This window comes from Microtus oregoni, unplaced genomic scaffold (genome assembly GCF_018167655.1).
Source record: "Microtus oregoni isolate MIOR12 unplaced genomic scaffold, Mior012 000028F_ref0000031, whole genome shotgun sequence".
NCBI classification, from domain to species: Eukaryota; Metazoa; Chordata; class Mammalia; order Rodentia; family Cricetidae; genus Microtus; species Microtus oregoni.
This window is the reverse complement of record NW_024543087.1, coordinates 871,253-886,509: the sequence shown is the minus strand read 5'-3', so window position 1 is coordinate 886,509 and position 15,257 is coordinate 871,253. Positions and strand designations below refer to the sequence as shown.

The 15,257-nt window shown below is 48.7% G+C and overlaps 1 protein-coding gene across 2 annotated transcripts in view; it reads left to right on the top strand.

Moving 5' to 3' along the window:
• Positions 1–9,762: 9,762 nt before the first annotated feature.
• The window catches only part of Limd1 (LIM domain containing 1), a 54,942-nt gene continuing 49,447 nt past the window's right edge, over positions 9,763–15,257 (top strand). Inside the window, exons 1-2 of one of the 2 annotated variants that reach the window (XM_041677388.1) lie at positions 9,763–9,889; positions 9,978–11,635. In XM_041677388.1, the coding sequence (XP_041533322.1) occupies positions 10,255–11,635 (1,381 nt within the window). In that variant the 5' untranslated portion in view covers positions 9,763–9,889; positions 9,978–10,254. Of the gene's footprint in view, positions 11,636–15,257 lie in introns of both variants that reach the window. The other variant, XM_041677387.1, reaches the window with a different exon arrangement.

The window sequence follows — 15,257 nt, the reverse complement described above, 5'->3', positions numbered from 1 at the left end:
ATTCCCCTTGAACCCGAGACTCCCGGTCTGAGGGTCATTACCCCTGGCCTGAGACTCCTGGTCTGAGGGTCTTTACCTCTGAACCTGAGACTCCCGGTCTGAGGGGTCATTACCCCTGAACCTGAGACTCCCGGTCTGAGGGTCATTACCCCTGAACCTGAGACTCCCGGTCTGAGGATCATTACCCCTGGCCTGAGACTCCTGGTCTGAGGGGTCATTACCCCTGAACCTGAGACTCCTGGTCTGAGGGTCATTACCCCTGAACCTGAGACTCCCGGTCTGAGGGTCTTTACCTCTGAACCTGAGACTCCTGGTCTGAGGATCATTACCCCTGAACCTGAGACTCCTGGTCTGAGGGTCTTTACCCCTGAACCTGAGACTCCTGGTCTGAGGGTCATTACCCCTGAACCTGAGACTCCCCGTCTGAGGATCATTACCCCTGAACCTGAGACTCCCGGTCTGAGGGTCATTACCTCTGAACCTGAGACTCCCGGTCTGAGGGGTCATTACCCCTGAACCTGAGACTCCTGGTCTGAGGGTCATTACCCCTGAACCTGAGACTCCCGGTCTGAGGGGTCATTACCCCTGAACCTGAGACTCCCGGTCTGAGGGTCATTACCCCTGAACCTGAGACTCCCGGTCTGAGGGTCATTACCCCTGAACCTGAGACTCCCGGTCTGAGGGGTCATTACCCCTGAACCTGAGACTCCTGGTCTGAGGGTCATTACCCCTGAACCTGAGACTCCTGGTCTGAGGGTCATTACCCCTGGTTATCTGAGTGCATCTCCCCTGGACACTGTCACTAGGACTCAGACATCAGGAAGTTACCCTGGCTTGGCTGCACGTACTACTGAGAAAAGTGTGAAAAGTTGGAAGGGGCTTGCTAGCAGTGCTTCTAGAAATTTCCCTAGGACATCCTTTCCACACTGTAGAGTGTATCTGGGATTCCTAAGGCATGGCCTGCCCAGACTCAGGTCCTAAGCGGGATCCCTGTTCACAGGCATATTGAGAAGGGTGTGAGAAGTATTGGTGGCACTCCCCTGGAAAGAGGCAGACTACCCTGGATGATGCCACTCCTCAAGGGTAGGACCAAGTCCTACTAGAAAAGGTCAGAGGGTTCTGTCAAGTGGCAACCGACAGAACTTACGGTAGTAAAGATCACAAACAGGCTGAACTGAGCTCTGGAAGCCTAAGTATCACCCAGTGTCCCCATCGTTAGTGATCAGCTTGTCAGTAAATACTGTTTCCAGGAAGTAGCATGGGCCCCCTCTAGTTACTGCATTAGTGCCAATGACTCCTAACAGTCTATCGGTGCCTCCATTGTCAGTCAGTCATCCTCAGGTGTAAAGTGTTGGCTGTGTGGGGGCTAGAGACATGGTTCTGTGGTTAAGAGCGCTTGTGTCAACCTGTGTTAGATTCCTCATGGCAAATGACTGACGATTACCTGTAACTTCAGCTCCGGGGATCCAGGGCTGTCTAGTGGTGATGAAGACACCTGTGTGTACCTACACACACACACACACACAGAGAGAGAGAGAGAGAGAGAGAGAGAGAGAGAGAGAGAGAGAGAGAAAGAGAGAAAATAATGGCATCATCAGCCAACGCTGAACTCCAGTGTCTCACACAGCAAACATCACCCCAGTCAGTATAACTCTCTGGAAAAGGGAATGGGATGAGGGGAGTTCTATGAATTCCAGCATGCTAGAGGGTGTGGAGTTCCAGCAGCTCCATCCATAAACCCTGGCTTTTGAGGTTGCCGAAGGTAATTCCAGTGGCCTACAGAGAAGTGGGGAGGCCAGAAAGAGATTGAGAACTTGTTCTCAAATTGCACACCGCCCTTTTGCCTATTTCCTTTTGGCAAGAGTCCATTCATAAAGAGGTCAGCCAGTTACACGGGCCTGGGCAGCTGCTCCCAGCAACAGTGCTGCACAGGAGGGCAGCAGTGCACATGACCATTCTTAATTTTCCAAGTCTTGTCTGTCAATGTCTTTAGCTACCCTGTAAATATCTAAAGAATCTGCTTATGCTGCTTAACCAGCAACACCCGAGTGCCAGCCATGCAACCTAAATCTGCGGGAGCTGCTGAGTGTGGTCTGAAATAGCCGTGTAACCAAAAGTCCTTTGCTGTCCGCCAAACCCTCTGGCTCAGACCCCATTCTATGTCCCACAGAGACGTGTGACAGAGACGTTCTTTGTGCTGATCTTGGCACCAAAGGTTTGCTCTTCAGTCCCCAGTCCTCCCACTTTCTGTCTTTCATAAGACCCACATATTGGTTTGTGGAGATAATAATTTGGAGTGCTAGGACTTTTGAAAGGCATGGAGACAGCAGGAAAACTGGGGAATCTTTCGGATTTCTACATCTGAAGAGGCATGACTGTTTCTGCAAGGTAGAAGTGGGTCACTCTTTCAATGACTCTATGTGTTTCCGATCCTCATTGCACCCCAACATGTCCACGTGCCATACCGCACTCATACATACATGCACAATTCCACCTACACATTGTATATTCCAAACCACATATGAACACAACATATATATCTAATCATACATACATACATACATGTCTCACATGTAGACACAGCCCCCCACACCAGACATGCGTGCACACACGTGCATATACACACTATACCATATACCCATATAGCACATCACACACACACATCACATATATGACACACAGCAATAGACCTTGTTCTCAAATGTGCTTCACTCCATGTTCCTGGTGTGGAGGGCAGTTAACTCTTAAGAACTAAGACAGTCCCAGCTGTGAGGTAAGTGCCTAGTCCGGGGCCTGAGGGATGATGGAACAGATTGCTCCCCGTCTCCCCGTGTGTTCAGATAGAACAGTGTTCCTGCGGTGTTTGTACACAGGTGCTCCCATTGTCTGAGAGTGGCTGAACCTGACCCTTACCTCTAAGGCTAGTTAATTCTGTCTGTTGGCTCAGGCCTGAGTGTCTGAAGGTGACCTGGATACTATTAAGACTCTCTCTGTTGGATAGAGAATTAAAATCCTAATGAGACCTGTAATGCATGAAGTTGTTAAACAATGACATACAAGGAGAAGCCCACAAGATACATGTGAGCCAAAAGGCACATGTTCTACTACATGAGAACCCAACTGTTCAGTGGGGTTCTTTGAGCTACTAACTCTCTGCTCCAGCCTTTTCCTCCCTGGAAGTATCGCTGTTTCTGTTACAGTTATACTGCTGTATGATATTTTATCTGGTTACATACGAACCCCCATACACAATCGAACCATATCTTTGCTGATACCACCTGCCTTGACTCTTCCTTGTTTGTCTCTAGCGTTCCCCAGGTTTAAATGTCATGCACAGCGTTTTTCCTCAACTGTGTGCTCCTTGGCCATGCCTGTCTCTCCTGTCGCTTGTCCCTGAGAAGTGTATCCATTCCTCCTTGACACAGTCAGAGAGTGACACTTCACCCCCTCAGCAGTCTGAGGTGTATCTGCTTCTGTTATCTGGGTTGCTACGGGGCAGCAGTGATCTGCCTTGCTGTGTTTGCAGACGCAACCCCGAGGAGATGCTGGGTAAACGCTTGAAAGTGAAATGCTGTCCCATTCCCAGTTCTGCCTTCTGGGGGTCTGAATTGAGATGCTGGATAAATGCTTAAAAGTGAAATGCTGCCCCATTCCCAGTTCTAGGTATTTTTCCCTCCCTGTTTTGGCCTAAAATAAGTAGGTCCATTCCTCTTACTAATTCCTGTCCCCCGGTTTCTGGTAAAGCAGTTAGCTGACCTGATTCTTGTTACAGGTCCAGACCCAGCAGCCAGGCAGCAAGGGTTGATCCCACAGTGCGATCAGGACCTGCAGTGGGCCAATGGTTCTTCAGCTGTATCAGTTCTCTCTTAGGTACAGGCCACGGGAAGGAGCAGCCAGTCAACTAGAGTGAAGGTCAGTCAGGACAGCTGACGCCACACCTCAGAGAGGACCCGTGAAGTACTTAGATCAAGGGAGGTTGGATGGCCTCTGAAAAATTAAACCTTTTCCAACACAATCTGGAGGTAATTGTGTGTGTGTTTGTGTGTGTGTGTGTGTGTGTGTGTGTGTGTGTGTTTGTGTGTGTAGTGGGGGTGGGCTTCCATAGCCACACAACCACTCAGATCCTTATCGAAGAAGCAAGTCATGAGGCTTCTGGGCTGGGCTGGTTGGAGTGCAGTGGGTGCCAGGGAACTGCTAACTGTTAAGATCCATGATTCTTACACTGACCATGACTAGGGTGTTCTGAGGGAAAACAAAGAAGACCTACATGTTCAGAAAGATTCTAAGTCCTTTTGATGCATTACAGAGTTACTGAGAACATGGCACTCCTTTGCCAAGAATGGGGTTATGTTCCCAACAAAGCCACCCTATATGGAAAGTATCAGAAGTTGAAAATATATTTACTACCCCAATAAACCCACCATCAAGTCAAAAGTCCTAAAGCTATTAAATGCTGTCCATGTGCCTAAATGGTCAGTGTCTGTCCCATAGATGGCTTGGCTTGGCTCTCAATTAGGGTTACTATCACTGTGGTGAAACGCCGTGACCAAAAGCAAGCTGGGGAGGAAAGAATTTATAGCTTTTACTTCCACATCATAGTCTGTCATAGAAGGAAGTTAGAACAGGAACTCAAACAGGGCATAGGCCACACACACACACACACACACACACACACACACAGAGAGAGAGAGAGAGAGAGAGAGAGAGAGAGAGAGAGAGAGAGAGAGAACAAGGTCACAATCCTAAATTCTGGGTCTGACCTGGCAGCATTCCAGCGTAGGGAATGAGGAAACAAGACACTTTACAGGCAGCAGGAAAGAGCCTTCAAGGCAGCTGCTTCTCTCCATTCATGGGCTGTTCCTCAGGGAGGCTCGGGGCCAGAGAGGCCCAAGGTTCAGGAAGCAGATTTGGAACAGCCAGCACTTCCTGGCCCGCTCTGGGCATCAGTAGGATGGAAAGAGCTCAAAGGAAAAACCTTGATGGCTAATTCTTCGTCCATCTCCTCAGCTGAAATATAAAGATTCCATTCAGAGCCGTCCCTCCAGTAGAGCATACTTGGGGACACATACAGCATTGTGTACAGGGATGTTTCCTACAGCCAAGCAATAGCCATAGAAAGGCCCTTTCAGTTCACTGCAAAGTAAGCAGCAGTCTATTCAAGCCAGAGGATCTTTGCCTCTTGGGTTTGTTAGCTCCATGGACATAGTGATCTGCATAGAGGTTACAAGACATAAGTTTTCAGATGCCCTTGAGTCCTTAATTCTTTATATTAAAAACATATATCTGCACATAAACAGTTTATTTTTTTAACTATAGGGCTCAAACCAAGAGTCATACATGCCACTGAACTACATCCTAAGCCCCCCATATATATTTATATTAGGTTTTTGATTTGTTATTTTTATTTGTTTTGATTTTTCAAGACAGGGCTTCTTTGTATAACAGCCTTGGCTGTCCTGGAACTAACTTTGTGACCAGGTGGGTCTCGAACTCACAGAGATCCGCTTGCCTCTGCTTCCGGGTGCTGAGATTAAAGGTGAGCTACCACCATCCGGCTTGCCTGTCTGTAATTTTGAGACAGTGTCTCACTCTGTAGCCCAGACTGACCTGAACCCACTGTGCGGCTCAGGCTGGCCTCAAACTCTTGCAGAGTGTTCTGCCCAGTCTTTTGAGTGCTGGAATTACATATGTAAGCCATTGTGCTCAGTTTGGAAACAGATATTTCATACATCTAAGTGTGCACACACATGCAAACTGCATGAAATTGCACTATTTCTTACCCTTTTTTATTGTTGCTTTTGTTTTGTAAGACAAAGTCTCAGATAGCTCAGGTAGTACTCAAATGCTCTTACGTAGTAGGGGGTGACCTTCAAATCCTGATCTTCCTGTTCTACCTCCCAAAGTCTAGGATTACAGGCGTAGACCATCGCATATGACTGAAGTCATACTCCTGACTAAACATCATTGACATTCACAAATCAAATATTTGGATCGTTGCAAGATAACCAGTTAAGACTTACAGAGGATTGCAGAGACACATGTGGTTATAAGGATAACAGTATGGCTTCCATTCATTTCTTTCTACAAGTTTGAGTCACCAGTTAAGTTTTTCTACCTGTAAGTGGCAACACCTGTGATGGCTTTTCCACCATGAGTACCTATTTTTCACCTTTTTTTGTGGGGGGAGTAACTCTGTCATGTGTCGGGTACTATTCTGAGTTCCTGGGTTAGAACACTGAAGCAAATAGTCAAAGGTCCATGGTTTGGCTTCAGTGAGGAGAGGATGGATACAGCGAACAAGGAAGAAGTTCCCTGTGTGTCTGGGAGAAATGGTGATGGGAAGGCTTCCACAGGAAATGGGCTTGAGTGGATTAGACCCAGCTCTCCCTCTCAATGCCTACATCTGCTCACATGGACTTGAACAAGACAAATACAAGCTAGCATGGTGAACTCACTGTTTTGGTTGGGGTTTTTATATTGCTGCGAAGAGACACCATGAACATGGCAGCTCTTACAAAGAAAACATTTAATTGGGTGTCTTGCTTACAGTTTCAGAGGTTCAGTCCATTATCATCATGACAGGAGCATGGTGGCATGCAGGCAAACATGGTGCTGGAGTAGTAGCTGAGGGTCCTACATCTTGCAGGCAACAGGAAGTCAACTGAAACACTGGGTGATATCCTGAGCTTTACTCTGCTAAGCCATTGTCCAAATAGCCTTATTCATCAACCAATAAAAGCAACACATATACAGAAGGACATCCCACATCACTTATGCTAGGTAAACGATCTCCCATTGAGATATATCTCCAGCCCTCTTTTTATTTTTAATCTTGAGACAGGGTCTCACTAAATTGTTTATGCTAGCCTTGAACTTACTTTGTAGTCCAGGCAGGTGTTGAACTCAGGACTCTCCTGACTTACTCTCTTGAGTAGCCGGGATGACACCCCCAGATCCAGCAGTATTTTGCTTTTTTAAACAGCTGATAGGCAAGATTGAACGGATCTTTTAAGACTATTCATCCATCAGTCATCCATTAATCAATCCTTCATTCAATGTGTGTGTGTTGTAGGAGTTGGATCTACCATATAGTTTCTGGAAATCAAACCCAAGTCATCAGGCTTGGCAGCAAGTGCTGATACCCACTGAGCCAGATCACTAGCCCTGAACACATCTTCTGAGATAACAGTCCGCAGATGTTTTCAAGAACACGAAACAGACAAAACCGGCCTCCATTAAATAGGTGTGACTGGGATTCTAAATGTTGTGAGCAGAATTGGAATAACCTTGGTCTCTTCAGCATTAAACCGCGACAGTAAAACATTCATAACTTCCTGACTGTTTTGGGCATTGTGTATGGGTCTTTTGATTACAGTATATCTGTGTATCACATGCGTGCAGTGTTTAGAGAGGCCAGAAGAGGGTATTGCAGAGTTGTGAGCCATGTGGGTGCTGGGAGTAAAATCCAGGTCCTCTGGAATAGCAGCTAGTGCTCTTACCTACTGACCCACCTCTCCAGCCCATTTCCAGTACTTCCAAGGATCATATACATGATGGTGTATAGAGATACCATCTTCATAAGCTGCTGTTAATTTTGTTGTTTTGGGGATGGAACCCAGATCTTCATGTGTGCCCAGAAGGTGTTCTACCACTGGGTTGTAGCTCCAGGTACGGGAGATTCTTATTTAATTCTGGGCAAGAGAGATGACTCAGCAGTTAAAAGCACACACTGTTCTTGTGCAGGAGTGGAGTTCAATACCCAGTACTTACACAGTACTTATACCTATTACTCCAGCTCTGAGGTATCTATTCCCTCTCTGGACCCCAAGGACCTCTGTATGCATATCACACACACACACACACACACACAATTTAAAAAATAAAATAAATCTTTCAAACTTAATTCCGGTATACTGCTTTATAGAAGTACTCATCATGTAGTGTGTGTATGTGTGTGCGTGTGCACGCATGCAGATACACATGAATGCTCTTCCCACCCCAGAAATACTGTTAAAATGCAGATTTGGGATCAGTAGGTTGGGGCTGGAGCCTGGGACTTTTAATTCTCAACAAACATCCTGAACTTTCGGAGTCTAAAGGTCAGTGAGCCGTTCTTTGTGTTTACAGAATATAAAGCACTTTCATACGTATTATCTTACTTGTTCCTTGTCCCAGGCCTATAGAGATTCATCGAGACATAAATGTTTAGCCAAACCCCGAGCATATACAATATGGTGTAATGAAGTGGATAACTGGCCAGTTGGCAAACAAAAAGGACATACAGATACAGCTGAAGTTGACCCTCCATATCTAGAGTTCTGCATCTGACCAACAAGGGTGGGAAATGGAATAGAAAAATGTGTTTGTACTAAACACATACAGATGTCAATTCCTTGTCATGATTCCTGATAAAAACATACAAGCCAACAACTATTTACATGCATTTACATCTCATTCGGCAGTATAAGCAGTCTGGAGATGTGTAGAGTGGATGGGAGGAAGTCTGCAGATTAGCATCTTCGGTATACCCTGGATTTAAATAGCCTTCAAAACCAAGCAGGGCCAGGCGATGGTGGCGCACGCCTTTAATCCCAGCACTCGGGAGGCAGAGGCAGGTGGAGCTCTGTGAGTTCGAGACCAGCCTGGTCTACAGAGCTAGTTCCAGGACAGGCTCCAAAGCCACAGAGAAACCCTGTCTCAAAAAACCAAACAAAAAAACAAAACAAAACAAAAAACCAAGCAGGAAATAAAGGTGAGGTGTGTGTAGGGGTTAACTTTATAGGGAGGTGATTTCAGCCGGGAAGGTAAGAAGAGCTACCAGAAGGTCACCAGCAGGCACTAGGCAGTACTAGGAAGTTCCATTCCAAATCGGGAGCGTAGGCACAGTGACCTGGAGAAGTGAAGCCACGTTTTCTAAATAAGTCCCAAGTAAGTCTTGAGGGTTGAAGTTCACTAGTGACAGACCCGGGATTTGCAGTAGATCACTGTGGCTGCTGTAATGTAAAAAATGTAAAATATCCCGGGTCACCTGGAAGCTGTGTAGGTAGGGTAAGGTATCCTGCCTGGACCATGGGTGCTGGAGGGGGGAGCAGAGAAGCCAGGACTGACACCCTGGACTAGCTTGGGGCTCAAGAGTCCCCGAATGGACAACAAGCTTCTCAGGGCACAGGGAGGACGTCCAACACAAGTGTGCTCCAAGGCATCATTTAACTTTAACAACCACTCCCCTTTTCTTCCTTTCAGAGGACCCGGGCCTCCTTCTATGCTTTGCTGATTATGCGGACCTCTGGGACTCTCGTCTTTATCTGCCTCTCTGTCAAAGAAGACCGGGCCACAGCAACACCCTAGGTTTCCAGTCTTGTTTCCCAAGCCTGGCATCAGGCTCTCCGGAGAAGCGGCGGCCTTGAGCAGCCAGGGGCCTGGACACAGAACTGCTGCACATTTGTCTCCTCCCTGGACACTCCCCCAGCGCTGCCAGAGGTGGAGCCCGTGGGGCACACGCGGGAGCACCAGAGGGAGGCTCGGCTCTTCCCTGACTCTCAGGCAGCGCGCACGAAAGCCCGGTGCAAACTGCGGGTCGCTCTCGCTGCTCAGCGCGGGACGCCAAGGCTCTGCGTGCCCAGCACAGGCCTGCAGGGGGCGCCCGCTCCCGCGCCGTCCCGCCCTCCGCGTCTCCGCCGGTCCCCTGCACGGCCCGGGGCGGGCACATTGGGCCAGCAAACTCCGGGGATTGACTCCCCGCGCGATCACTTCCGCGTCCCGCCGCCGGCCGCCGCCATCGGACAATGGGCCGCGGGCCGCGGCTGCCGTGAGCTCTGCCGGCCCCGACCGCCGGCCCCTGGCCAGCCGCTGCCCAGTGGGTTTGCAAGTTCGGCTGCCCGACCTGGACGTGGGTTTGTTTTATCTCCTTATTTTTCTCCGTCTTCTTTCGTCTGTTTTTGGTTTTCTGTCTCATAAAAGAGAACTTTTCCAAGCAGGCCGGGCACAGCTGAAGGCTACTCTGCCCCCACGTGGACGCTCCCCGGGGAAAAGAAGTCTGGAAGTAAACTTAGCTCGCTGGCCTGAAGGCCTCAACTCTGGTTGGACCGTAAGTTTGGAGTCATGACCTTCATGCTGGGCAGGTGGGAGTCTTTATCTGCCTTGGGCTGGACCTGAACCTCCGCCAGCACCCAGATCTCCCCACCCCCCAGATCTCCCCACCCCATTCACACCTTGTACCGGGGCTAGGCCCCCGGATACTGATCTGCAAGCAATATGGATAAATATGACGACCTGGGCCTGGAGGCCAGTAAGTTCATCGAGGACCTGAACATGTACGAGGCCTCCAAGGATGGACTCTTCCGGGTGGACAAAGGTGCGAGCAACAACCCTGAGTTTGAGGAAACCCGAAGGGTGTTCGCGACCAAGATGGCCAAAATCCACCTCCAGCAACAGCAGCAGCAACAGCAGCTCTTACAGGAGGAGGCCCTGTCTAGGGCTGGCAGAAGCCCTGTCAACGGTGGGAGCCGACAGGGTGTGAGCAGCAAGCTGACCGCAGATGGTGCAGCCAAGCCCCCTCTGGCTGTGCCAGCAGTGGCACCTGGATTAACCACCGCCCCTGTGGCTGTGCCGCCCTCATACCCATCTCAGGAGCAGAGGGCCAGGCCATCTGCCCATGGTGCAAAGCCTGGCAGTCAGGACTGTGGTTCCAGGGAGGCGCCTGTGAGTTCCCAGAGGCCTGCTTTGCACGGTCTGGGTTCCTGTGAAGACCCTTCCTGCCTCACTCACGGAGACTATTATGACAATTTCTCCTTGGCAAGCTCACAGTGGGGTGATAAGCCAGAAGCAGCCTCCAGTATGAATCTGAGTGTGAAGAGTGGGTGGCCTGGTTGCCCAGGGAATGATTCCCCATTGCCCAGATCCTGCGGGGACCATCACCCTTACCAGCCACAGCTCCCCATGTGCTCTGGCAGGTCTTTTGAAAGTGGCATCGGTGGCCAGGATGGTGGCGTTAGTGGCCACAGCAATGTGAAGCCAACAGGCCTTTGGTCTACTGCCTCCTCTCAGCGAGTCAACCTCGGCTTTTCCTCTCTGGGTTTAGAGAATGGAGCCCCTGCTCAACCGAGGAGCACAACAGTTTCGGCACCTCTGGTCCCTAACAGCACTAGCCAAGGAGCTCGTCTGAGAAGAGATTCAGGTCTGGAATGTGAGGCTTCAGGCAGGGTCCTCAAACCTACTGTGGACCCTCAGCCTTGGCTCCAGGATGGGCCCAAGTCTTACCTCTCTGTTTCCGCTCCATTATCCTCAACAACTGTCAAGGACAGTACCCAGCCAGGTATGACTCCCGGGCTGGGTCCGAAGCCTGGGTGCATAGACTCTGGCACTGGTCCCAAGCCCAGCCCCACCAGCCTTGTCCATCCGGTGATGTCCACTCCATCTGAGTTATCTTGTAAAGAGGGTCCTCCCAGCTGGTCCACCGACAGTAGCTTGGGACCTCTGCTCTCAGAGAGTTCCACCCCCACCAAGGTGAGGTTGCCCTGCCAGACCCTCGCACCAAGCCCCGAGCTTGGACCCTCCACTGCTGAATTGAAACTAGAAGCCCTTACCCAGCGTCTGGAGCAAGAGATGGACGCTCATCCCAAAGCTGATTACTTTGGTAAGTGAGATGCTTGTGGAATGGCCCCTGGTGGGGTGATGGGGTCCCCACCAGAATGCTATGGCTGGTCTTGAGGTGTTCTGCTATTATTTTCAAGTGTTTCTGCTTGTTCAGAGACTTGAAGGCGGCTGTGGGCAGAAGGCAGCCATCGTATGTGGGCGTTGTGATTCATGTGTGCAGGGTGTGCAGGGTGAAGCAGGGTGGGATTGTTTACAGCTGCCCGCAAAAAAGGGGAAATGCTGTGAGTTTGGGTTTCAAGGACTTGAGGTAACACTTTGAGCCTTGAAAGGCTTGGGCTGGGTGTGAATGGGAGTGGTTTTCCCAGGGCCAGATGTGTGGTTCTCCTCAAAGTCATCACGTGTGTGAGTGTAAGGAATGTGTGGCTTTTAGTACTTGTCTGCTGTTCAGTATGCTGGTTCTGCAGGTAGACCTGGACCAGCATCATACCTTTGCCTAGATGCTGGTTAGACCTTGGACCTGCTGCAGCAGGAACTCAGGTTAGAACTCTACAGGGTCACTGGAGCCCCTGTGCCAGGTGCCTCTCGACTTATCCCACCCCAAGGCACCAGCCAACATCAGCAGGTGACCCTGCTTGGCAGAGACACCAGAGCTGGCTTTATCAGGTGACTGCTGACAAGGTGGTACCCACAGGTGTGACACAGGATGAAGAAGCTTCTTGAGGCTTTTACTCCAACTTGGCAGATTTCATCTTCTGAAAAATCAGACCCTTTTGAGACTGCTGGCTTTAACATTTTTCTCTCCAAAGTGTTTGGAGGCAGCAAGAAAGTTTCTGTATTCCTCTGTTGAAAACAATGTCTGTCTCACGGGAGAGCGGCTTGGAAAGACAGCCTGTGCTTAGGAGTCTGTGGCTTTTTTCATCTTTTTAATTTTCTCTCTATCCATTTTTGGCTTCTAAGTAATGGGCTCAAGATTTCTCCATAGTCCAAGGCTTGCCAAGCAGAGCAGTACTGGGGCAGGCAAAGCCCTTTGAGGGAAAGATGCTGGATTTCTCCCGCTCTCTGAATGAACAGGTTTGTCCTGAGTCCCCAGGAGGGTGCAAAGAGCTGGGCCATGGGCATATATGCAGCCCACAGTACCACTGGGGTTTGCTCATTATAAGCAGCGCTGGGAACTAGTATAGTTGCTGTTACCTGCTTCTTCCTAGGTTTATTTATTTTATTATTTCATGAATGGGGTGTTTTGTCTGTGTATATGCCTGTGCACCAAAAACGTGTCTGGTGTAGACAGAAGTCAGAAGACATCATCAGATTGCCTGGGACTGGAGTTATAAATGGTTTTGAGCCCCCATGTGGGTGCTGGGAATTGAACCGTGGTCCTCCCGCAAGATCAACAAGTGCTCTTAGCTGCTGAGCTAACTCTCCAGCTCCTACTTTGTTTTATTTTTTTAAGAGCACACAGTATTATCCTGCTGTGAACTTCACCATCGTGTTTGGAGAGCATAGCCTTGAAAAATAATATTTAGCTGGAGATGCTGTGGGTCTTTTAATTTAAACTTATTTAGTTTTTAATTCAAAGCGTGTGGAACAAAAAACATTTTATTGATTCAGGAGTGCTAGTTTATGCTCATCATCAAAGCAATTGACCCCTCTGTTTATTCATTCAGCCTTTCCTGTCTCAGGTTGTGCTCTGAGCTAGGCCTTGGGAGCACACAGTAGGTCAACCGTGAATACAGGACAAGTGGAAAGAAATGACCACGTACTAGGGAGAGGGCGAGGTGAAGCCTTGTCCTACAGGTGACATTACTTGTTTTGAATTGAATCATAAAGTGAATTATCAGCTGGCATTTGAGACTGAAGGAGGCAAGGGACTGTGGGCCTTTCTAGGGAAAGGGCTGAGGCTCTGAGTTTGTGGAGCGCATTCCAGGCAGAGTCTGCCCTGTGCAGCTTTGGGTGCTGGAGTGTCTTTGTAATAATTTCTCTTGACTGATCATGTGGTAGAAAAATTCCTCCCTTTAAGGACTCGGCAGGCAAGTCTTAACAGACCATGGACTTCCCTGGGCAGCACCTCCCTTGCCTATAAAACCAGTTGGCTGGGCCTTTTCCCTTCCCCGGGTCTCAGCACTTGCAAGGTTCGGTATATATGAAATACTTCTGGGTAGAATATTATTTCATGGTGCAACACTTTTGCCAGAGGGAGCTGAAGAATTCTCTATCAGTCAGTAGAACTCTAGTTAGAAGCAAAAGAGACTAATGTTTGGTGTGTTATCTGAGATACCTTCCTGAGCGAGACGGAAGGTGTGTCTTGGGTATCTGACTCTGGGCCAGAGTTTGATGACTCTCCCCTTTACTGCGGTGAATGCTGTTGGATTCTGAAGATGCCTGGTTTCTGGTTATTTAATGGTTTTTAGAATTATATTAATGGGGGAGGAGGTAGGTGGGTACCTGAGTGCCATGTATGTGTGGAGGTCAGAGGAAAACTTGCGGGAGTCAATTCTCTCAATCTATCATGTGGGCCTTGGGGGCAAGCTTGGCATCAAGTGCCTATACCTTTTGAGCCATCTTGCTGGCCCTAGTTTTTGGTTATTTATTAGCTCAGCACTAAGGGTACTTCTGGAACTGTGCATGGATGTCCATGTGTGTGTGTATGTAATTTTTTAAATTTTTTTTTTTTTTTTTTAGTTAAGATCAGTAGTTGGGTGTGGTGGCACACACCTTTAATCCCAGCACTTGCGGGGCAGAGGCAAATGGACCTCTGTTAGTTCAACGACAACCTGGTGGGACAGAAACCTCTGCCAATAAAGGTCTCGCTCTATAGCTTAGATTGTAGCTCTCAATTACCTTCCTGTCTCAGATTCCCGAGTGCTGGGATTATAGATATCAGCTACCACACCTGGTTCCTTTATGTGTATAGACAAGCTCTGTTTCTTTCCACTCTTCCTATTTTTCATTTTGATTTGATACCCAAATGATTGTGCATATATATGAGGCCATGAACACGATTTCAGCACAAAGTTCAGAGAGCAGGTGAGGGCACTTGGCATTGCCATACCTTGGACCCTCATCATTTCTTTCTGTTTCACAAGCCTCTCTTTGTTCTCTGGAAATATACAGTCATTTGTCCCCAGCTATTGTCACCATCCCCCCTTGTGTCAAACGTGAGAAGCTGTCCCTCCAATGCAGCCCTGGCCCCATCTCTCTCCTCCCCACGCAGTCCCTGCTCTACTCTGGTACCTACGGTCTAGTCTCTGCTTCTTTGAGATCAACCCTTAAACTTTGTGTGAATGACAGCATGTGGTATTCATTTTTCTCTGCCTGATTTACTTCATTTCTCATGGTGAAAGAAGCTGTTGATGTTGTCAGAGATGCTTTTGGGCTCCCAGCTTCCCTGATGCTCATTGCTCTTGGAAGGGAACACAGCTTCTGTCTTCACGAAGCTGCTCATGCTGCAGAGAGGAGGTGAAGAGGGTATCATAAACTTGTTTAATAGGCCCCAACTTTTCCTCCTCACTCTGGCCCTCTCCTCCCTTACTAAGGAAAAAGAACACAAAGACTCATGTCAGTCTGCCTTTCTTGGAAGCTAACTCTGAAACTTTATTTTGGAGGGTGCTCACTAAGTGGTACTCTTGGGGTACACATCTGACCCCATAGGGAGGTTACAAAAT